The sequence below is a fragment of the Anopheles darlingi genome, chromosome 3, assembly GCF_943734745.1.
Source record: "Anopheles darlingi chromosome 3, idAnoDarlMG_H_01, whole genome shotgun sequence".
Taxonomy (NCBI): Eukaryota; Metazoa; Arthropoda; class Insecta; order Diptera; family Culicidae; genus Anopheles; species Anopheles darlingi.
Window position 1 is genome coordinate 13,881,467 of NC_064875.1, and position 22,962 is coordinate 13,904,428.

General features: G+C 47.8%; 6 protein-coding genes across 9 annotated transcripts in view; 2 read left to right on the forward strand and 4 right to left on the reverse strand.

The window, feature by feature from the left end:
• LOC125956365 (macoilin-like) overlaps positions 1-7,187 on the reverse strand; it is a 10,473-nt gene extending 3,286 nt beyond the window's left edge. For 2 of the 4 annotated variants that reach the window (XM_049688157.1, XM_049688153.1), the window contains exons 1-8: positions 6,854-7,044; positions 4,625-5,662; positions 2,780-2,924; positions 2,574-2,700; positions 2,367-2,493; positions 526-2,295; positions 160-451; positions 1-75 (exon numbers count right to left, since the gene is read on the reverse strand). The exon at positions 1-75 is cut by the window's left edge and continues 115 nt beyond it. In XM_049688157.1, coding sequence (XP_049544114.1) covers positions 1-75; positions 160-451; positions 526-2,295; positions 2,367-2,493; positions 2,574-2,700; positions 2,780-2,924; positions 4,625-4,701 — 2,613 coding nt within the window. In that variant the 5' untranslated portion in view covers positions 4,702-5,662; positions 6,854-7,044. Of the gene's footprint in view, positions 76-159; positions 452-525; positions 2,296-2,366; positions 2,494-2,573; positions 2,701-2,779; positions 2,925-4,624; positions 5,663-6,853; positions 7,045-7,068 lie in introns of those variants that run through there. The other 2 variants (XM_049688155.1, XM_049688156.1) reach the window with 2 other exon arrangements.
• Positions 7,188-7,443: 256 nt separating this feature from the next.
• LOC125956370 (probable elongation factor 1-beta) lies at positions 7,444-8,390 on the forward strand. The gene is made up of 2 exons (XM_049688163.1): positions 7,444-7,619; positions 7,707-8,390. The coding sequence occupies exons 1-2, from the start codon at positions 7,540-7,542 to the stop codon at positions 8,287-8,289; spliced, it is 663 nt and encodes a 220-aa protein (XP_049544120.1). The 5' UTR covers positions 7,444-7,539; the 3' UTR covers positions 8,290-8,390.
• A 134-nt stretch (positions 8,391-8,524) lies between these two features.
• LOC125953261 (titin-like) lies at positions 8,525-9,147 on the reverse strand. The gene is made up of 2 exons (XM_049682714.1): positions 9,142-9,147; positions 8,525-9,073 (listed from the first exon to the last, which is right to left on the reverse strand). The coding sequence occupies exons 1-2, from the start codon at positions 9,145-9,147 to the stop codon at positions 8,525-8,527; spliced, it is 555 nt and encodes a 184-aa protein (XP_049538671.1).
• Positions 9,148-10,177: 1,030 nt separating this feature from the next.
• Positions 10,178-10,795, reverse strand: LOC125953263 (uncharacterized). Its single transcript, XM_049682716.1, has 2 exons — positions 10,790-10,795; positions 10,178-10,726 (listed from the first exon to the last, which is right to left on the reverse strand). Exons 1-2 carry the CDS (start codon positions 10,793-10,795, stop codon positions 10,178-10,180), a joined length of 555 nt encoding a protein of 184 aa, XP_049538673.1.
• A 1,029-nt stretch (positions 10,796-11,824) lies between these two features.
• Positions 11,825-12,451, reverse strand: LOC125953264 (mantle protein-like). Its single transcript, XM_049682717.1, has 2 exons — positions 12,446-12,451; positions 11,825-12,373 (listed from the first exon to the last, which is right to left on the reverse strand). Exons 1-2 carry the CDS (start codon positions 12,449-12,451, stop codon positions 11,825-11,827), a joined length of 555 nt encoding a protein of 184 aa, XP_049538674.1.
• A 3,128-nt stretch (positions 12,452-15,579) lies between these two features.
• The window catches only part of LOC125956366 (beta-1-syntrophin), a 111,350-nt gene continuing 103,967 nt past the window's right edge, over positions 15,580-22,962 (forward strand). Inside the window, exons 1-2 of the mRNA XM_049688158.1 lie at positions 15,580-15,729; positions 17,188-17,643. The gene's annotated coding sequence lies outside the window, so the exon portion shown is untranslated. The remainder of the gene's footprint in view (positions 15,730-17,187; positions 17,644-22,962) is intronic.

Consider the following 22,962-nt stretch of genomic DNA (forward strand, 5'->3'; position numbering starts at 1 on the left):
GGCCAGCGCACTCATCAGTACATCCGCGTTTTGTTGTGATTCGCGATTCCGCAGCTGTAGCTCGAATTTCCTCATCTGCAAGGATGAAAGGCAACGGGTTTAGAATGCTGCTGCCTTAGACTTTGATGATGTTGCTGCTCCATGACGAAGCATACGAACCTCTTGCTCGAAAGTGCGCGTCTGCTTCTCGGCTAGATGCTTCGCATCCTCGCAGCTCATCAGCTCGTGCTTGAGCTTATCCAGCTCGAGCTGCATCTGTCGTTTCTTCGCCAAACACGCCTCCCCGCACTCAGCTCGACTGATCCGTTCCTCCGCTTGCTTGCGGTGCTTCCGCTCATTGTTGAGCTGAGCTTCGAGCGATTGGCGCAACCGTCGTTCTTCTCCCAGTCGCCGCTCAACGGTTTGTAAACTCTGCCGTTCCTGTTGCCGCTGATTGCTAAGCTCTTGGTATCTGGGGATAAAACATACACGACTGTAGTTACCGTCACCGAACCCACCGAAAGTGAGACAAGACAGTTCTCTTACCTGTTCTGAAGCTCATCGTACTCTTTCTGCGTCTTTTGGAGACATCCCTTCAGATTGCCTGTGGTGGAATCGTACTTCTGACGCATTTCGTTCTCCGTTTGACGTTGCGCTGCCAGTTCGGTGCGCACTTTCTTCAGGTCACCTTCTAGTCGGGGACAGGACTCGCACACCTTTTGCACAATGACGACGGGTGCAACTGGAGGAGCCACTGCAAAACCATTGGCGGATGATTTGTTGACCGCAGTACCTCCAGACGGCTGGCTAGCATCTGCACCGGCACCGGAAGCACTACCTGGACCGGCCAAGTATGCTTCACTACTGTTGCTTGCTAGTGCAGCCGTTTTGGCCGAAGTTTTGGAGCATGGTGCCGTCGTACTACCATCTGCCATTGAGCTATTCACTGAGCTACTGGCGGCACCCGTGGACGAGGTCGTCGTTGTTAGTGTCGTCGTAACCGTTGAAGCTAGCCCAAGGGTCGCAAATATTTTCAACATCGCCGAACCACTGTTTGCTAGCTGTTGTTCGGCTGCTTTCTGTTGCTGCTTGAGTCGGTTTTTACGCCCTGCACGACCACTCTTAGCTTCCACAACGGGAACAACCGTTGTACCCGTCGTAGGGCTCGTGTCAGTGGCACCATTCAGCTGACTCGCCTGCTGCTCAAGAGTAGGTACATGGCCATTCTGTTTACCGACTGGTTTGTGGTGGTGCGTTATCATGCCATTATCTGCTGAGCGATTAGCACTAGACGACGAAGAGAAATCGCTCGTAGAGCTAGGTGCCGTTTCTCTATCACCTTCCTTACGACCGTACTGCTGTGTGGTGGCCGTACTTGCACCCGGAAAAACATCCTTCGTATCCTTATCTCTAAGACTACCGTTTACGTGAGCACAGGATACGGTGCACTCCTTTGTACTAACGGTGACCATGCTGGGGCTGGTGCTGCTGCTACTAGTAGTGTTTGTGGCGGCGGTGATGCTATTGGTGGTGGTGACAGCTGTAAAGGAGTTGTTACTTCCAGCGTTACCTTGTTGTAGCATAGGGCTGGTTTGATGGTAGGAAAAATTGCTGCCAGCGCTAGATCCGGGGCCGCCACCGCTACCACCACCACCACTACCACCGTTGGGCTTAGTGACGCCATTCGATGTACTAGATGTGCTGGATGAAAAGGACGAGTTACTACTGCTACTTTCCTTGTCCAAACTTTTCCGGTGCTTGGAAGAGTTCTGACCAGCCGGTAGCTGATGATTCAGGCCACCGTTCATGGAGCTGCTATTAGGTGTCGAGGAGGAGGCGTTCCCGCTACTTACGTGCCCATTAGCATGGGCACTCGACGACTGGGCTGCTATACTGCTATTGCTCGATGTTTTGTGATTTTGAGCATTCTTACTATTATTAACTTGCTGCTGCGGTTGCTGTTGCTGATGGTTATGATGATGATGATGGTGATGATGATGATTGTGGTGATGATGCTGGCTGGTATCGCTTCGACTGCTGGAGGAGCTACTGCTACTGGTACTCAGGCTACTATTGACTATCGTGCACGACACTGTCGTCGGTACGACGATCAGATCCTTCTGCTGTTGCTGATCGCTTCCCTCCGAGCTCGTCGTTTGATCGAGCACCGTCGATTCCTCCTTGGGTAGGGCTTCCTGCAGTAGTTGCATGTAGAAGTCATTGTCCTTGGCTACCTCGCGCTGTTTACGCTGCCGGATACGGTAACCGACGTAGCTTTTGAACCCGAACCCAATCGTCACTACCGGGTATCCGATGCTGCAAAAGATACAAAGCGATCAGTGAGGATGGATAGGATGGTATACCATATATTGTTTCCGCATCAGTACCAGTGAGCAGCAAAAGGCCGACAGAGATCCAAATGTGGCAGGTTTCGACTATCCTTCCATCGAATCCACGCCTCAAGGTATATGAAAAGTATCCATAATATTATCGTCGGCAAACAGATACCTTTATCTAAAATGTAAGCAAATTTGATGAAATAACGATCAATGAGAAACGCGTTCTGATCGTCGTTTAAACTCCAACCAACTCACCTGTGTGCCAAACGTACTGCACCCAAACGTAGGTGCTGGCTACGAAAAAGAGCCACTGCACGGGGATGAAGAAGAGACACACGAGATCGGAGGTAATTGCGATGCAGACAAACAGCACCGAGAACGCCTGCAAGCATTATAGCAGAGACAACGTCACCATCAAACACAGTGCCATAGTTTGAATCGAGCATGTATGCCAATCTTACCAATCCTTTATATTTGAAGGAATCGTAAACTGAGCGAAGCAGCAGCCAGAATGGCCACAGGAATTCGAACCGGAACTCTAGTAGAAAGTCGGCTGTTATCACGAGTGCCCATAGTAGCAGGAATTTCACGTATAATAGAGTGTTGCTGAAGCGAAACATGGAAAACAACGATCACGTTAGGTAAACATAAACAGATACTACACGGGGTAGCTGAAACAACCGTTCAAATATACTAAGCAAATCCTAAAAAAAAGCGGATCACAGTTGAGCGATCCCACTTTGCAGCTGGTCTTTCGAACCAACCACATTTCGCCAGCTTCATTTATTATGCAAATGTCGAGCAGAGTAAACAAGAAAAAAAAGCTGACAGAGAGCCGCTAATGGAGCGCTAATTAACGCGTTGGGCTGATCGGGACAACTTTGCAGTGCAGCTAACGATCGACATAAAAATTTAAAAGAAAAGGAACCAGCGAAACAACAGCTGTGTCCATAACAGCGCGCACATGGGAACGATTAAAGGGGAAAGGAATCTCAAAGGAATGATAAATATGCGCAAGAGTGCCCTGAGCTAGTAGCAGCAACGGCAGCTGTTTGCAAACAGCCGGCGTATCGAATGTAGGCGAAAATTGGGATGAAAATTACATCTGCGAAGAATCCTGCCTGGGCACCGGATATCGGGACACAGGAAGGAAGCTGTGGCGGTCGGAAATGAAACACAAACACATCGGACGCCACGCTCTCGCGAATACACATACAGGCAGTTTTCTCTTGGGAATAGCCAGAAGAAAACCCGCGAAAGCCCTTGGCAACACATATCGACGGACACGTATCAGAGCATGGGAAGGGGAGGCGGCTTTGGCGCTGTCCGATCATGCGTATGCCATGCGAGAGACGCAAAACCTGCTGCCCACCCTTCCACCCAAGCAAGCATGGAGCAACAAGTATCCGTACGACACATCCTGTCAGCCTGTCGATATGCTCAGTGTCAACCGTGTACGCATTTCTGCCACGTTGGGTGTTTTTGCGGTTCGTTCCGCACCACCGCCAGTGCTATGGTATCGAACCGATTCGTAAAACCGAAACGCCATCGATCGACGAGGCCAAAAAGGGGTATGTTGTTTTGCGCAAAGAAGAGCAAATCGGGAAACAACGCGCACTTGCACACAAACACACACACGTGCGCGCGGAGAGAAATACAGCATTCGTGTGCCCGGTGGAGCTGACCGGATATTTGGCCATCGTAAAATAACAATTAATCGATTGCAAACATCCTCCTGCCATCGATCGATCGACGTATCACATCCTCCCTCCCGTCGTTGGACACGGCACACGGATGTGGGTTACTCTTGAAAATCAAAACGGCCAGAAGGACTGCAGCCAATGAGGATGTGGCCATCACCAGTACCAAAGCATTAACGTTCGCCGAGAGACCGGTTGAGAGGTGCATACACAATGTCAAAATGCACAATCGGATGCATACCACGGGAAGCTGTGGCGCGTAAAAGCATTCAACGATATCCCCATTCCGTCAAAAATGGCCCCGAGGGGTTTTAGGAGAAGAAATGTTTCCCTGCTCTCGATACGCCACTTGTTTACAATAGGATCTGCGTGTAGCCCATGTGTTCGGGGGGGCCGGGTGGCCGATGTTCGCAATTTCACAGCTTGCTTCGCATTTGCGGTTTGCTTTTTAGCACCGTATGCTAACGATGCTCGTGCGTGGTTGAGGGAGCAATTGAACACATTTCGCACTCGCACGGCAAAATGAAACTGAAGTTTAATTAAATAACTGCCATTGAGAGTTTAAGAGCAGCGGTAGGTGTGCTATTTTCCGCTACCGAAACTCACCTGCCAATCTGTTCGGCGATTTTGTTTTTCTTGATGGGCCGTCGAATCTTGCCACAGTCGGCATTGCGCCGCTTCATGATAGCGCCCTGCTTGATGTCGTTGTCCGGGTGGCCAGTTTCGCGATGCTTCCCGCGTGTGTGCCGGCAATCTGCAGCGGGAGTCCTTCGGGTGTCCAGCCCTAGTAGCGGTGTGGCGGAGAGGGTTCTAGCGAACCAGCTTCCAGGGTAATGCTAATCCACTGGTATGTGGCTCTCTACGTGATCATTGATTGCTACGTTCGCAGCAGCAGCACAACCGGCCGGCTCCGTTTCCCTTTGCCACGCTCACTGCGATCCAGCGCACGGCGTTTGTCGTGTAGATGGTTGGTGTGCCGGCGAGCTCACCTAGTATCGTTGAAGCACAGCACCGCCGGGGCCGCGCGGTCACTACTAACCAAAACAACCAGAAAAAATAGTGACACTTCACTTGTCTAATTCCTTTCGGTTGGCCTCCGCTCCGCCGCCTACTGCTCACACACTCTCGCCCTCTCGATAAATATAGAATTTCCGTTCGGTTTGCCCGATGCACCAACGGTGGTGGTGCCGCCTGTCGCTGTACACGGGGGGCACGGGGAGGTACGGACCGGCCACTGAAGCCCCCTGTACAAAGCACCCAGAGTCAGCGGATGAGCGCGCGCACCCGCGAACACAACACAACACTTTTCACGCACGCACGCACGTCACCAATGCCTGCCTCAGCTGATGGGATGCTGCTGCTGCTGCTGTTGCTGGTAGGGATGGCTCCTAGCACGCACAGCACTGCAATCACAGCAAGCCGGTCGCGAGATGCGATAAAAACTCACGATTGCCCTCTATTATCACAGCACCAGTCTCCGCATCAGGCGTGTCACTGCACCGCCAGTCCCGAGCTCGAGATTCACACACTTCACCAAAGATGCACGGGGACGTGGCGGATGGAAGCGGTTCACTTTGGTGCACCCTTTTGCTTACTCTTCCCAACCCGCACGCTCTCTTGCTCTCTTCTCACTCACTCTCTATCCTGTAAACAGCATAATGTGAACAGAGGTTAGCCAGGAAGGAAGAAAATGGAAAGGAAAATGCCACATAATCGGTAACCGCCTGGGGGGTGGTGGGTGGTGTCTTGAATTTATTTTCAAGATTTTTTATCTTTCTCTTCCGTTTTCGTACGGTCCCGGCCCCGGAAAGGTGCCAAAAATTTGACAGAAATCGAGGGAAAAAGACACAAAATTTCCCTTTGGTGGTTCGCACGGAGCCACCCCGAAAATCTCAACCAACTGCCAACTAGAAGCGCTTTGTGATTTTCCAGCTGGCAACCTTTGACTCAGGAGCCATCGATCCCGTTGTGAATTGGTAGCAGGAAAATTGTGGGAAATTGCCAGGAATCAGCGTGGCCCAACGCGGGGACCCGAGCTAGGGAGCGTCGCCCACGCATAAACAGATACACAGAGCGTTGGATGCTGCGATGAGATGCTCCCGCAGGAAGAGGAGATTTTGCTCGGTGCAGAAAACCATTTCTGATCCGTCCGTCCGGTATTGGCGAACTCGCTGTCGACTGTTGTGACCAAGCGTGTTCCAGCAACAGAAGAAAAAGAAGCAGAAAAAGTCTCGCGGTTCCACATGGCGCTCCGCATCAGCAGCAGCAGCACCAGAAGGTTGATGTTCTGCATTTTTGAGCGAGGTGGCAGTGGAGCAGCTTCCGTTCCTTGGCTTGTGGGGCGACCGTTCCTGCTGCTGGAAGTGTAGGGGTTTGAAGAGGACGAAGGAGTGGGTGGGGGGGGGGGCTTACAGAGAAGACACCATACACAACGCACAAGCGCTTTTCTGCTAAGCGCTCTCTCATCTGCTCTCTTTCTCTCGCTCCTGCTGCGCGAGGTGGTGGTTCCACTTTTTGTGTTGGTTTTTTTTTCTTCGGAATATTCCGCTCACTTTGGCTGGCTAAACCACCGTCGTTCAGCGGAATCTCTGCTGACCAGCAGCTTCGCAGGTCGTTAGATTTTCCCACGAAAACACAACAGCACGCACAAACACGCAACGCACCGAGGATACTACTTTTTCGCCACTTGCGTGGAATCCTTGGTATCACGGATCTGGTCAGAACGCACGAAAAACACAGTCCACCACCAGGTGTACCAGCAATTTTTGGCCACAAGCCTCCTGCATGAAACAGCTGGCGGCTGCGGGTCGTCGCGGTCCTGCGGCTGCCGCACACCTGGTCAGTTTTTGTTGGATTTTCGTGTGAAAACCGCTGTCCGTTCCACGCGCTGTGCGATCGAACGATTTTCCCGATTCTCTCAGCAGGCCAGACCGTGGGATTCGTATTCTGCGCGAATACCCACTCGCGGACAGCATCCCGTTCCGATTTGTTCACTCCACACGAACCGGTATCCATTTGTTTCATTACACGGTACACCTGGAGATTGTTACCTTTTCGCGAGTGTGCCAGGGGCCGACGAATTAATTTGATCGTCTTCGTTTTAGAGATTTCGCTTCTTCTAAAAATCTGCAGCACCGAGCGACGGGTTTTCCATCCTTTTTTTTTGTTGGCTCCTTTGACTGACAGAGGCGCGCGTGAGATGTCAAACGGAAGCGCACGGGTCAATCCAAACAAAAGAGGATTTTGAGATATTTTTGCACAATTTTGCCGCGTTTTCGATACAAATTACAGATTACAACGAACAAAGGAAGACGGAGTAGTTTTTATGAAATAAATTCAGAAAAACAGTTCGTTTGCATCGTGCCATTGAAAGACCCCACGGCGACACCTTCAGACAGCTGTCAGTCGAGTTGTCTCTTTTTCGTCGCTCTTTTCTTTCCGGATTCTGCAGGCCACACGTCGGTGCTCTCGATCGATCGTATATTTTCCACGGAATACCCGGCCAACACCACAGCGAAATCATGGCTTTCGGAGATGTTAAGACTGCCAGCGGACTGAAGGAATTGGACAAGTTCCTCGCAGACAACAGCTACATCTCGGGGTAAGTGATACACGAATGCACGGTGTTGCCGCTCTCAAGTGTGAGGTTAGTTTACTGACTCCCGCAATCGGTACGTTCTCCTTGCAGATACGTCCCGTCGAAGGCAGATCTGTCGGTGTTCGAGGCCCTCGGCAAGGCGCCGGCTGCCGCCAACGTGAACGCTCTCCGTTGGTACAACCATATCGCGTCGTTCAACGCCAAGGAACGTGCGGCGTGGGGTGGACAGGCTCTGCCTCAGGCTGCTGGAGCTAAGCCCACCGTTGCTGCGGCCGCTGCCGCCGATGACGATGATGTGGACCTGTTCGGATCCGAAGACGAGGAGGAAAGTGCCGAGGCGGCGAAGCTGAAGGAGGAACGATTGGCCGCATACAATGCGAAGAAATCGAAGAAGCCGGTCCTGATCGCCAAGAGCTCCATCCTGCTTGACGTGAAACCGTGGGACGACGAAACGGACATGAAGGAAATGGAGAAGAGCGTCCGAAGCGTGGAAATGGACGGTCTGCTCTGGGGTGCGGCCAAGCTGGTCCCGGTCGGCTACGGCATCCACAAACTGCAGATCATGTGTGTCATCGAGGACGACAAGGTCTCGGTAGATGAGCTCACCGAGAAGATTCAGGACTTCGAAGATTTTGTCCAGTCGGTTGATATTGCGGCCTTCAACAAGATCTAAGCGCACAATGTTTTGCAGCACGTCACCTCTTCCATGGGAGATAGTTAAGATGTGCAGTCTACAATAAAAAAAAAACAATTTTCTAATTGCTAGAATTCATTCTTTCAATTTTGATTAACCCAAGGTATTTTAACCCGAACTAATGGATGGAGCAGGAACAGCAACGGTAATCCGCTAATTGTTGGATTTATAGCTAGTAACTTTCTATTCGTTTAGTTAACATATAACTCCATTATCAACCCCAGAACGATTTCTTCTGGTGTTCCTTGATGTGTACCGTCACTGGGACCTGCTTCTCAATGTACACTGGCTGCTTCACGTACACGGGGTATGGCTTCTCGACATGAACTGCGTATGGCTTCGGGACCTCGATGTATTCCTTCTTGTAGACCGGGACCTTTACTGGGACCTTCACTTCAACTGGGTACGGACGATCGACATGGACCGGGACCTTCTTCTCGATGTACACTGGAACCTTCTTCTCCACGACGACTGGGACCTTCTTCTCGACCTCAACTGGGTATGGGACCTTCACTTCCACTGGGACGTGCTTCTCCACCTCAACTGGGTACGGAACGGGAACCTTCTTCGTGATGATCTGCTTCACTTCCTTCTCGGAGTAATCGTTTCCATAGTATCCATGAGATTGATGGCTGTCATAACCATGGCTTTCGTACGACTCCTGGTGAGATCCTTCTTCCCAGAGGCCGCGCTTCTCCTTCATGGAATCGGTGTCTGACGCCGCACTGGCTACAGCCAGAGCCAGGGTGAATACGATGAACGCCTGTAATCAGCATCTTTGGATGAGTAGGACTGTCTAGATTAAATTTAAAGATTGAATTTGGAACTTACCTTCATGTTTGCCTACCAGTTGGATGTACTGTACGATCGAAAGCTCACGATGGAATGATGATCCTACACCGCTGTCCCGAGTTTTTATATCGTCCGTCTTGAAGCTTATTTCATCAATCGAATGCGTTATTGTCCTCCTTCTTCTTCCATCTTTAGCAATTGGCTGTTTGCCTGCTTCCATCTTTAGTACGCGATCTTACGAAAACCAAACCAATGAAGCATCAATGCAATACGTCTGCCACCTTGAGAGTTTGTGCTTTACACTTTAACAATTTATCTTTCAAAAATGCACTTATAAATGTTGTTGAAACACATAAGCATGTTTTTTGTAGGAAAATTAACGATTCTATAGTTTGGCTTGACACAAGCAGTGGATAAATCTGTACACATTATCTATGGCTTATTTGAGTAAGATATAAATTACGCCGATAAGTTTTCTGGATGTTCTAGTCTTGAAAAATGTGCAATTATGACCAGGTTTTACAGTGAAATTGTGGAGTGAAAGAGTTCATATCTTCTTCAGTTTTTATATTCTTCATTTATTTCAATACTTCATGAGAGTGCTATTCTAATGGTCAAATAAGAATATATTTACAGAATGGATGCTATACCCAGTTTTAATCGCTCATGATCATACCAAACATGCCAACATATAGTCATACTTATACTTTACAGTAACGGTGATCATAGAAATTAGGATTGCAAGACGCATAACATCTAAGCATGAGAGACATTTTTTTACTATCTTAAGAGTCAACCTAGAAAATGGTTGGAAAATGTTCCTTACCTGCGCAACAAACTCATATTCTTGAGCACCAATTTTAAGAGCACCTTTTCCGATATGAAATTATTTTATTCTGTTTAATGATTTTTTTCTCTTTCTTATCGAATAACATAAAACAGACACAGCTTCAATGTGATGGGTTTAGAAAACAAATTATTGAATTTCTACATATGTTCAAATGAATAACTTGTATAGGTCACTTTTAACATTCCATTTATTTAACAAGATGTCCTTAACAACCTTCTTAACAGATTAACCCCAGAACGATTTCTTCTGGTGTTCCTTGATGTGTACCGTCACTGGGACCTGCTTCTCAATGTACACTGGCTGCTTCACGTACACGGGGTATGGCTTCTCGACATGAACTGCGTACGGCTTCGGGACCTCGATGTATTCCTTCTTGTAGACCGGGACCTTTACTGGGACCTTCACTTCAACTGGGTACGGACGATCGACATGGAACGGGACCTTCTTCTCGATGTACACTGGAACCTTCTTCTCCACGACGACTGGGACCTTCTTCTCGACCTCAACTGGGTATGGGACCTTCACTTCCACTGGGACGTGCTTCTCCACCTCAACTGGGTACGGAACGGGAACCTTCTTCGTGATGATCTGCTTCACTTCCTTCTCGGAGTAATCGTTTCCATAGTATCCATGAGATTGATGGCTGTCATAACCATGGCTTTCGTACGACTCCTGGTGAGATCCTTCTTCCCAGAGGGCGCGCTTCTCCTTCTTGGATTCGATGTCTGTCGCCGCACTGGCTACAGCCAGAGCCAGGGTGAATACGATGAACGCCTGTAATCAGCATCTTTGGATGAGTAGGAGTGCCTCGATTTTTTATATGAATTTGGAACTTACCTTCATGTTTGCCTACCAGTTGGATGTACTGTACGATCGAAAGCTCACAATGGAATGATGATTCTACACCGCTGGCCCGAGTTTTTATATCGTCCGTCTTGAAGCTTATTTCATCAATCGAATGCGTTATTGTCCTCCTTCTTCTTCCATCTTTAGCAATTGGCTGTTTGCCTGCTTCCATCTTTAGTACGCGATCTTACGAAAACCAAACCAATGAAGCATCAATGCAATACGTCTGCCACCTTGAGAGTTTGTGCTTTACACTTTAACAATTTATCTTTCAAAAATGCACTTATAAATGTTGTTGAAACACATAAGCATGTTTTTTGTAGGCAAATTAACGATTGTGTAGTTTGGCTTGACACAAGCAGTGGATAAATCTGTACACATTATCTATGGCTTATTTGAGTAAGATATAAATTACGCCGATAAGTTTTCTAGATGTTCTGGTCTTGAAAAATGTGCAATTATGATCAGGTTTTACAGTGAAATTGTGGAGTGAAAGAGTTCATATCTTCTTCAGTTTTTATATTCTTCATTTATTTCAATACTTCATGAGAGTGCTATTCTAATGGTCAAATAAGAATCTATTTACAGAATGGATGCTATACCCAGTTTTAATCGCTCATGATCATACCAAACATGCCAACATATAGTCATACTTATACTTTACAGTAACGGTGATCATAGAAATTAGGATTGCAAGACGCATAACATCTAAGCATGAGAGACATTTTTTTACTATCTTAAGAGTCAACCTAGAAAATGGTTGGAAAATGTTCCTTACCTGCGCAACAAACTCATATTCTTGAGCACCAATTTTAAGAGCACCTTTTCCGATATGAAATTATTTTATTCTGTTTAATGATTTTTTCTCTTTCTTATCCAATAACATAAAACAGACACAGCTTCAATGTGATGGGTTTAGAAAACAAATGATTGAATTTCTACATATGTTCAAATGAATAACTTGTATAGATCACTTTTAACGTTCCATTTATTTAACAAGATGTCCTTAACAATCTTCTTAACAGATTAACCCCAGAACGATTTCTTCTGGTGTTCCTTGATGTGTACCGTCACTGGGACCTGCTTCTCAATGTACACTGGCTGCTTCACGTACACTGGGTATGGCTTCTCGACATGAACTGCGTATGGCTTCGGGACCTCGATGTATTCCTTTTTGTAGACCGGGACCTTCACTGGGACCTTCACTTCAACTGGATACGGACGATCGACATGGACCGGGACCTTCTTCTCGATGTACACTGGAACCTTCTTCTCTACGACAACTGGGACCTTCTTCTCGACCTCAACTGGGTATGGGACCTTCACTTCCACTGGGACGTGCTTCTCCACCTCAACTTGGTATGGAACGGGAACCTTCTTCGTGATGATCTGCTTCACTTCCTTCTCGGAGTAATCGTTTCCGTAGTATCCATGAGATTGATGGCTGTCATAACCATGGCTTTCGTACGACTCCTGATGAGATCCTTCTTCCCAGAGGCCGCGCTTCTCCTTCTTGGAATCGGTGTCTGTCACCGCACTGGCTACAGCCAGCGCCAGGATGAATACGATGAACGCCTGTAATCAGCACATTTGGATGAATAGGAGTATCTTGATTAAATTTGGTGTCGGTATGAATTTGAAACTTACCTTCATGTCTTTGCTGTGGCGAATTGTGTTCCGAGTGAGTGATGATGCACGATTGGATGAAACATAGTGGCGCGATTTCGATTTTATACTTTTCTTGGTAACTGATTTTTGCAGTTTCTTTTGCCGTGAAAATCGTTCATATTGTGTAACTTATACCATCCACAGCCTACAGAAAAAGGTGTTGGTGATTGCCAATTGCATTGTTGGCGGGATTCTCAAATAGAAGAGGTATAGTTCACATAAGCACAGATGAGTAGGCAGTTGTTTGAGTACTTTTTATCTTTAGTTTGCTTATGAATATTGTCTAAACAATCATTATGACTTATAGGATTGGTCAAACATTATATTGTGTATCCTTTAAGGTCATTCGACTAGTGTTGGTAATATTTTTAGTATTTGCTATCAACTAGCGATTAATCTTGCAATATTACCAAAATGGTACAATATTTTTAGATTGCACACGAGCTTTCTAAGCGAGCGAATTCTAAGTTTAACAAAATACTACTTAACCTGCAACCATTTGGGAAAGAATGAATTTACCGATAGCTACCACACTGTGTTCCAATAGTTGGAAACCTGTTACGCAAAGCTGGATTGTTAAAACACCAACGAACGGCCGAAACTTTTCTACGTTCAAATCCATCTCTTCGGACGAAACTGTAATAAAGCTTATGGAATTGATAACGAAAATTGGCATCGTGTGGCGGGGAAGTGGCCACGTTTCGCACAATTAAGCTACCACGGGACAGTTGTATAAACACGATTTACAACGTCGCTTTGGCCGGCGGTCTACTTGATACGATTGAAAGACGATGCCACTGTCACTCCCGCTTGCGTATAAAAACGACCGGACGTAACGAAATTCACCATCAGTTCACTTTCAACACTCTCCGGTGAAGTTCGCTGTCGTCTCTCTTCCGGGTTGACCAAAAATTGTTTCACCTTTCTCACTTACCTTGTTTAAAACTTAACTAAAAAGCACAATGGCATTCGCTTCGGTAAGACATTCAAACCACGTGGATATCCTGCGCGGAACTATGGAATCAACTCGCTGATTGTAATGCGCACGCTACTTTTGGTTTTAGTTGCTGGCGGCTATGCTAATGATTTCCATTGGAGCCGCTCCAGGAACGCAAGGATCTTATGTGGCACTCGTGACGCCAAACGAAAATATCATCCACCACGGATTGAAGGTTGTGCACCGTGAGGAACATTCTGCTGAACATTTGCAGCCTCCCCAACAGTATTACCATCAGCATCCGCCAGCATCGGTAGAGTACCAGCACTCGGAAGAGCCGCATTACCACTCGTCACCTGCCGCTGGCCACACTCAGCTGTTCCGACCGGCTGCTCAGCAGCAGCAGCAGCAACAGCAGTTTGTGGTACAGTCGGGCTACAATGTCGGTAGCCAGGAAGTGCATCAGGAGCATCAATCGTCACCAGCGTCAGCACAGCAGCAGTTGCAGTATCAGCAACGCCAGTCCGCAATGCCGTACAATAATCAGCGTCTGCACGTGACGGTTGACTATCCACGCACCGCTTCATCCCACTCGCACCCCATTCCCGCTTCGCACCAGCAACAGCTAGCACTGGAGCCGAAGAAGAACTACCGGGAGCTGATCCCAAAAAGCATCGCACCCAAGCTGAACCCATTGCATCACTCGTTTCATCAGAAGCGCAACTTTGTCCCGCTGCATCACATTACGCGCCAGGTGCCCGTTCCGTCGGCGCGACATGCTGCTCCCTCCCATGGTGCCCACCATCAGCATCCGCAGCAGGTGAAGGCCGCCCTAGTACCACCCAAGCACTAGTCTGCCACCGACCGGCTCCAGGAGGTTCAGAAGAGCAGGTCGAAATTTACGTTAAAAGTGACAGTTGTGTTAAATAAAATATTTATTTTTTTCTTCCGTACCATTACCGACTCCTTCGTAACATTGCGTTTCTCTATCCCCGTCCACTACTGTGACCTAGGGGGTGGGATGGGCGTACGAACCGTACCCATCGCGCGAATGAGTAATTTAACGTCTTGTTCCGGTCGGTAACTTCAAGGTGTATTTTAGCACTCTGGCTTTGGCAATCTGGTCATCCGGTTTTACATGATTTTTACTTTCCTATTCCAAGTTAACGCTCGCATTCGGCTTGTTGGGGATTGTTAATGATGAAAACATTATGATACCCTCATACATATTGTTAGATACATATTGTTAGATCATAAGATGTTTTTATCCGATTTAATTGCCTTACGAGCTCGTTAGTGCAATTCGTTTTTGGGATCATAAAAGGTTTTTCTTAGTAAGTATCTTAAGCCGTTGACGTGCAGCTGTTAGTAAAAGAATTAACAACTCTTATTACTCTATACATTTTGCTGCAACCTGTATAATCTTTAAACTGTAGATGATTAATTAGTCGATATCTCTGTGTTATTGCAGTAAGGTGATGGAATGCCCTGTTCCCGTCGTATTCACCAAACAAAATCCTATATTTCGGCAATATTTCCGAAGACGAATTTGGTGGCCCCATTTTAGCACGGCTCCAACACAAAAAGCGCCACATCGTGGAGCTTTGTACCGGTCCAGAGAAGCTTTTGCGCGACGCGCTCGCACCTCCGGAAAATCTAACTCACCATCGCGCTCGCATTTTCCACTGCGCAGGCTCTCTCTCCCTCTCACCGTACACGGGAGGGAGTTTTCTAGAGAATATTAAAGCGTGAGAGAGCGAGAGAGGCCAAGCGAGCAGATCCGAAGCGAGCGCACAAATCATGAATGAGACACCAACGCGTTTTGGGGCGTTTATACTGCGAGAGGGGAAGTTGGATCCAAAACAACGGCGAGAGTACGCAATTCGTGGCGCCTCCACCAGCCGCGCTGCTGCACCCTTCCCCCCCCCCCCGCCCACACTGTGTGGCCGTGTAAGCTCGTGTGTTGTCATTGTGGATGGTAGCAGAGCAGAGCGGAGGAAGCGAATGGTGGGAAACCAAAACAATAAGGTTGGAGCACAATCTCGCTCTTCGCGCTCTCTCTCTCGCGCCAGCCGCCACAGATCGTGTGGGGCTAAGAGAGCGCCAAAGGTGTCTAGTGGCCATCGTTGGGGTCCTCCTCAAGCAAGCTCCCCCAGTTTTCGGTCGGCAAGCGAAAAGTCGTGTCGTGTGTGTGATTCCGGGGCTGTGCTCCGGGCTTGCGTTGAAGTGGTGATCCTACTGCTGAACGTACCGCCGTGCTACTCTACTGCTGCTTATGCGCGTGCTGTGCGTGTGCCAGTGAAGCTATGCTTTACCCACCCAGCAGGTGAATATGTTACGTGCGATGTGTCAGAAAAGGGCTGCTTGAATCCACTCGTCGAAGCATGTGCAACAGAGCCAGCATGCTGCCTGGCAAAGGAGTTGGCCTTCCTGCAATCGTCAACGATGTGCCGCCAGCACTCAGTGGGAATTGTGAAGAAAATCCAATCAAGGAGTGTGCTTTCGCCATAGAATTGTCTTGTTTTGTCAAGTAAATGATCAAGCATCACCACTAGTGATGGGATTTTCATTGCCCACGACCAATCTACGGGATGAAACGCCGCAAGAAACGACAAGAAGCCTCACACAGCAGCAGCATTCAATTCTGCGGCCCTCGTATCCTGGCGCACTGCGTGACGGTGATGCTCTGTTTTCGTTCCGCACTTTTTTATGTGGCTCTCACGATGCGCTCTCCGGTTTGCCATATCGTCGTAAGGCTATGGCCGTAAAACCGTCCTCGAGCTTTGCAGTGCAACCACAAAAGTTCAACTAGACAGCTCCAGATAAAAAAAAGCAAGAAAAATGCTGTGAACATGTCCCTGGAATGCGAACATAACATGCCGCAACCAGCCTACGCTAGCGTTCGGTCGAATCGGTTGTGCATCTCGGCCAGGGGGGGAGTTTTGAACGTAAAAATCGATTCACCGAACGCCTCTTGCTCGGTGACGCGCTGAGAGAAGTGGCACCAGCATAGAGCTCCCTCTCCCTGCTGGAACAGGCATCATGTACTTCTACGCTACTAACGCACTACTACAGCAGTGAGAGTAGCTTCTTAGTAAGTGGCTGAGAGAGGGAGAGTATGTCCCTGTGATTGTAAGGGTGTCTGAGTCTGTGTGTGTGTATACTACCCGAGAGAACCGTTGACATTATTGAAAATAAAGATTATGATAAAACAGGACTCCATATCCTTACGTATGTATGCTTCGAATAGGGGGGAGAAAAAAAAAGAGAATCGCACAAAATCCATCGTACAAAACGTGTCTGAGTGAGTGCGTGCCCGCGGGGGGTGCGATTGCTTTTATACGCAAGGGATGCAAAGGATGGAAAATTCGGTTGTTTACTTAGGCATTCGTGACACAGCCTACGGAACGTTCCCGTAGGCAGGTGCTGCAGTTCATGGGATGTGTTTTGCTTAGCTTTGCTGTAGCTTTGGTATATGATTTTGATGGATTTTATGTAACCAGAAAAACCCAGTGTGCGTTGGTGAAATTAGTACTTTTGAAAGCACACATACAGGCAGGTGAACATAGCAATCGGCAGCTGCAATCTTGGAGCACGTCGAGCATCGAAGTAACCATCGCCTTAGTGATGTTAGTCGACGCTAGCGTTAGTCCAATATCAGTCGCAGTGAACATAAATCGCTTCTAATATTCCCAACTTTTTGGTAAATTTTTTTAGAAGCGATTAAATAAGCAAGGAACGAAATATCGCATAACATAGCGTGTTTTTTTCTGTGTCTTTGTAGTGAAATACAATCCCAGTGAAATATTAGTGAGTGTGCAAGTGCAAAAGGTGAACGTGGTGAACCGTAGTGCAACGTGTCCCGATCGTCGTCGTCGTCGTCGTCGTCGTCGTCTGTGCAAGCGACGATGCATCTATATGCAAATTAGCCGGCATCGTACGTGGTGTGCTGGTGGTGTGGCGTAGAAGCAAAAAGTGTGTGCGTGTGTGCGAGTGTGCAGAGGAAACGAATAGCCGAAACCAAACGCGGGAGGGGGTGGCGTAGGAAAAGGGGTGTCCTCGTGAAATTTTTGCCTCGAGCAATCTAGTGCAACCACTAATAGGATTAGCGCCGCCGTGTCTTCGAGTGGTTTCGATCGCCGTCACTAGACGTTCGTCGTTCGTCTGTAGTCGCTGCAGTCGTTGCAGTCATCATCGTCGTCGCCGTCGTCATCGCAACACAGACTTACGGCAATTCTTTGTAAGTACCCTAGCAACAGTTCTTCCTTAGCTAATTTTCCAAAGCTAGCATTCGATTTCCACCAGACACCAGAAACAATACTTGCGCTTTATGCGCTTCTGTGTTGTGGCTTGCTTATGGTTGGAATATATGTTTAAACATTCAACACTCATGATGATGAGGTTGGTTGGCTTGCGTACAGCTAAGGAACGCGGGGACGGACGTGAACGTGACAACCCCTGGACGAAAAAAAAAGGATCTTCACCTTGTTCCTTGTAATGCTGCCGTAACTGGACACGTGAATGCCGTGCTGATGGATTACATTTCATGGTCGAAATGGTGTTAATGTTTTCTACTTTTAAGCGATTCTTCTGTTGCTTACTCCTCCGTGCTACTGTCTGGTATCTTTCTTGTTTCTGGTATCTTTCTTGTTTCGATTCAGGACGAGAAAGACTTTAATATTTGACCGTGTTCGCTAAGCAATTCTTAAAGCACTAATTAGCGTAATACGTGTTTAACTAAAAATTCTTAAAATATGTTTAATTCTATACAACAAACAGTACAAATATCACGGATGTCCAGCATCAGCATCATTTTCAAAAGAGTATGCGACATGCACAAAAAAAAAACTACAAAAATTAATCATAAAAAGCCAATTAAAACATAATTCGGGGATCATGTACGTGTTCCTGCAAGACCGATGATACCCAGGCCTCGCCTGCCCCGATCCATAATTTCCCACTTTGACGGCAAATTAATTTGCGCCTCTTAGCCGTTGATGGACTTGCGCCGCTTTAATTAACTAAATCAATATACTGCCACGTGCCGGCAGATAGCTAACGGCAACACACCACCACCGAAATGAGCCATCGTAAACAGACATAATTCTTCTCCGCGGCTAGCCAGCGCCCAGCCGGAACGAATGCTGCCAGCGAAAGCAAAACCGGGACCACCGAGTTTTGCGAACTTCTCAGGTTTTCCTACTTTTCTTTTTTGTTGTTGCTGCTTTTCGGCTTTCCACGCATCACACCACCACTCCTCCCCCATCGCCCACACCCGGACCAATCAAGAAGTATTATCAAGATTAATGGGGCTGTATGAGGTTCTTTTCCTGCTTTCTCTTGCATTATATTTTCTTTTCCCTGTTTGGGTGTCCGGGTGCTGCAAAAACGCGCCAAACGCACCGGAGCCACTTGCCCCTCCCTCCTCAGGGCCCTGTGCTGATGTTGTCTGTCGAGGGTGTCCCAGTTTTCGGGGGGGGGAGGTCATCCTTCCTACTCATTGGCCGGAAATGATAATAAAATTTATGATTTATATGCAGCTTTTTTCACACGCCACCGTCCGTCCTCCCATTTTCTACTCCATTCCCCTCCCTTTTTGTCGCGTCCAACCGTTTAGGGGGAATGTCGATAGCATATACAAGGCAAGGTCTTTAACGTTCCAGCGCCCACCCTGCCGTGCCTGCCCTGGGGGTGGTAGGGCGAGCCGAACGTGAGGGATGATTCCCGGTTCGTTCGTCCAGGATTCAGGATTCGGTTCATTGCGTATCGTTGGCCTTACTCGGCCTGCCAGACACCAACTCCGGTGCAATAGCGGGAATCTTTACGAGCCGTAAAAGTGACGCGAATTTATGGTTCCAGCCGACGACGACGAGCCTCTGCTGATCCAAGCGTCCTCACACCAGACCACACCGAGAGTCTGCGTCGTTTATGATTTGCCCATTCATCCATTTGCTGTCGTGTTCGTTTTGGGATTTTTTTTTCTACCACAATATAAACCCGGTCAAAGCTTATTTCAAGCCGGGCAAGCCGCAGTATTGACTGGTCGAGCCGGAAAACGGTTCGGATTGCAAAGGGAAGTAAAGGACCCAATTTTGCGCACCAAGAGTTGAGATTCGCGAATTGTTTCCCGGCAAATGTTTTGTAATATAGTTCAGCTTCCCTGGTTACGATTATGCGCGTAAGAATGTTTTATTAAAAATGAATTTTAGAAAAATGGTCCATTCCATCCAGCAATGGCTTAATGGAGAAGTGCTAATGTTGGTTTTACATATATTTGTTTCTTCTGCCAGCATAATTCATGGAAGGAATACTTTATCCAACAAGCTTTTTTCCCCCCATAACGTTCCAGCACATTTTGCTCATACCGTGCAGTGCTGTGCGCTGGTGTGGTCGGTGCGGTCAGAAAGGTCTGTTTGTCGGTAATGTTTCCCCATCATTTAAAACACGCAACACCGGCGAAGATAAATATAAGCTCAACCGAACCGAATGTTGGAAAACACGGAGCCAACCGGCGGGAAGGCGCCCATGTTTCGGACGCATTGCATTCATTCATGTTGAGCGGGTGCGATTTTTAGAGCGAAAAACTCTTTTGACCCGTATGCGAAAACCCATGCGCAACCCAGGAGGCTGCAATACATAATTGGAAAATCATTATGCAAGCTCCGCTTATGAGCGAACCGCGTGAAAATGCAAACTCCTGCACTGTTTACGTTTTGGGTTTTCCGTTTATTTATTTTGCCGTTGCCATTCGGTGGTTCATTTTCTTTTCGACTGAGAACGGTCTAAATGTATTATATTTTATTCAGTTAAAGTGAGGACCGAATGTAAACTACGAGAATGTTGGAGGTTACGTTAAAACATCTACGCTTCATGGTAAATTTAGTGTCAGCTACATAAAATGTTCACATTTATTTTTCCTGACTTTTTTCCGTTTTTCAAATATCACTCCGGATGCTACTACCAATGCAAATGAGCAAAAACACATCTCGGGCTCCAGCTGGGCCTGTAATGTGCTGTACGGTCTAAGTACAGAGTCCATGTTTCAGCACCCTCCAGGCGGTTCGTTTTTTTCTGGAAATATTGTCTTTTCAAGGCGGTTGATGGAACATAATTAGCATAAAAAGTAAAAGCACTGGCAGCTTTCCCTGGGCCTTTGGGGCAGTTGTGGTGGCTGGCTGAAATACGAAACACCGCCGGCCAAGAGAAGCGTCAGTCCGGTAAAAATGAAGGTGGACCGTTGCTCGGTGGAATCTCTTCCAGTTCCCCCATCCCACCGGCCACCTATCGTGCACGACGGCGGCATTGGAACAAAAAAGGAAATAACTAAACACTTGCTTCCACAACAGTTGATCCTGTTTCGGTCGACCAGCTGGCTGGGGACAGCTTCAGACTTCCGCCATTTACATATTTCTAGATAATTTGGAAATATTTCTCTCTCCACTAACGGCGCGCAGGAATCTCGATCTCCAATCGATGCGACGACGCCGGGGGGAGGGGTGCTAGGTGACCATGAGCTTCACGAGCTTTTCACGTTCTACGCTCGCGCGTACGTTTCCCGCTTTTTACGGCCGGTTTTTGGGGACGGTTGTGCCGAGGCGGGAACTTGCGCTATCGCGGTACAATCTTTTCCCACCGCCCGGCCTGGTGGCCGGTCGAACGATTTAAAGCTGTTTGATACATAATGTGGATCCATGCTTTCGATACGCGCCGGGCGACGGTACGGTCGCGCTGCTGGAGCAACATCTTGTTGTATTATTTATGAGCAGGTTGTGAAGCATCTTGGCCGCTGGTAAACACCGCCTGCCAGCCACCCAGCCAGCCGCCGGATGTTAGGAACGTTGTTTGGCAGGATGATTTGAATTACAAAGTGTTGTGTGTTGATAAATGTTTTCGCATATCGTGCACAACATAAGATGACTTGTGCTTCTTTTTTATTCGGACAGCTACTGCCGGCCGCAGCCGGCTGGAGCGCTGTAAGGAGGAGGTTTGATTTCCATTTTGAAATCCCGAAAAAGTTGCTTTTTAAAATAATAATTGGCACGCCGCGTAAATTAAAGTTGAGCAGCAAAGGAAAATGGGTGTTGAAATGCGTAAAATCAAAACACGCGCTACAGTCTATCCGATTATGCTGCTATCCCTGGACCGTCTTCGCGGAAATCTCGGACAGAACTTTGTCCGTGCGAACGAATCGTTCGTTCCTTCGTAGCACGAATCGGATCGAATCGGACCACCCGGGACAATGGGACACGCTTTTCCACGGATAATTATATCGCCAGCCAAGAGAGCGGGGGAAGCGGAAAAGTTAGCGAGCGAGCGAGCGAGGGAGCGAGCGGTTCCGCGATGATGGGTCCGTGAAATGGTAAATTTAAACTCAACTTCCCAGCTGCCAGAATTTATAATTTAACAGCATCCCATCTTTCATTGGACGATCTCGCGACGATTTCGCGAGAACCTCGAGGATGAATTTGTGTGTTTGCGTTAAGTGAATCAAATTAACGAAATGGCAAAATAATGTTCGGGTGCGTCGGTGTGCCAAGGGATCGTCGAAGGGGTGGGGTGAGGATGGAGGCCGAGGGATGATGATCCGAAGGCCGATTGTTGAGGGCTAATGAGTGAATCGATTGAAAATGTTTATGAATATTTTACGAGTTGACAAGGGGTGGTGGTGGTGGTGGTGGTGGTGGTGTGGGCGTGGAAGCTGGTGCGTGAGTTGGTACCGTGCCGCAGTGCACGCGATTTGTTAATATCTATTCGCTCGCAAAATTCATGCCGTACCCGTAATGGGGTAATCAAGCGGCCATAATTTATATCCGTGCAACCCCCGGGGGCGAAAAATTGAATTCATCCGGTTTCTAGTTTTCTATGCAGGGATGGTGTTTGGTGAGAATGAGCTCAGCATTGATCAGTGAAAACCCCCGAACAGACCTGCAGCTGGTAGGTATATGTTTTCAGGAGGCACCTCAATGACGCTGATTTACACAGCCGATTGATAGTTTGTTTATGTAGTCGATTGACCTATCGTTTCATCTATTTTTAATGCTCTTGTCTTCATTAATTACCTGCATTAGGAGCAGCCAAAATGAACGCTACATTCTGCTTTACTCAAGCGAATAAATTGAACTTGCCATTCCTTGGCCAAAGCGCACAGAAAGTTTCACAGACACTTGTAACACTGATTTCACGCTTGGTTTACAAGAAACAGAAATTGACCTCCATGCACCTAACCTAACGGGGGTGCTGACTTCAAGCAATTCATTTATGCAACGATTTAATCTAGCAGCAAGAATAAGTGCAATAAACGTTTCGGAAGCTGCTCAGATGCACCTTGAAAAAGTACGCTTTGCACACCATCGCACCATCACGAACGGAGAACGGAGAATTGCAATCTCCAACTCCAACTCACCCACCAGACGACCAGTGGCGTCGAGCAGGGGGCACCAAAATTGACCGACCATGTCGACCGACCGTCCAAACCGTCACCACCGTCTATGTCGTTGTCCGGGGCACATCACGAGCGTCTTAGCCGTGTGAGACTACCCCACACACAGCAGTCCGCAGC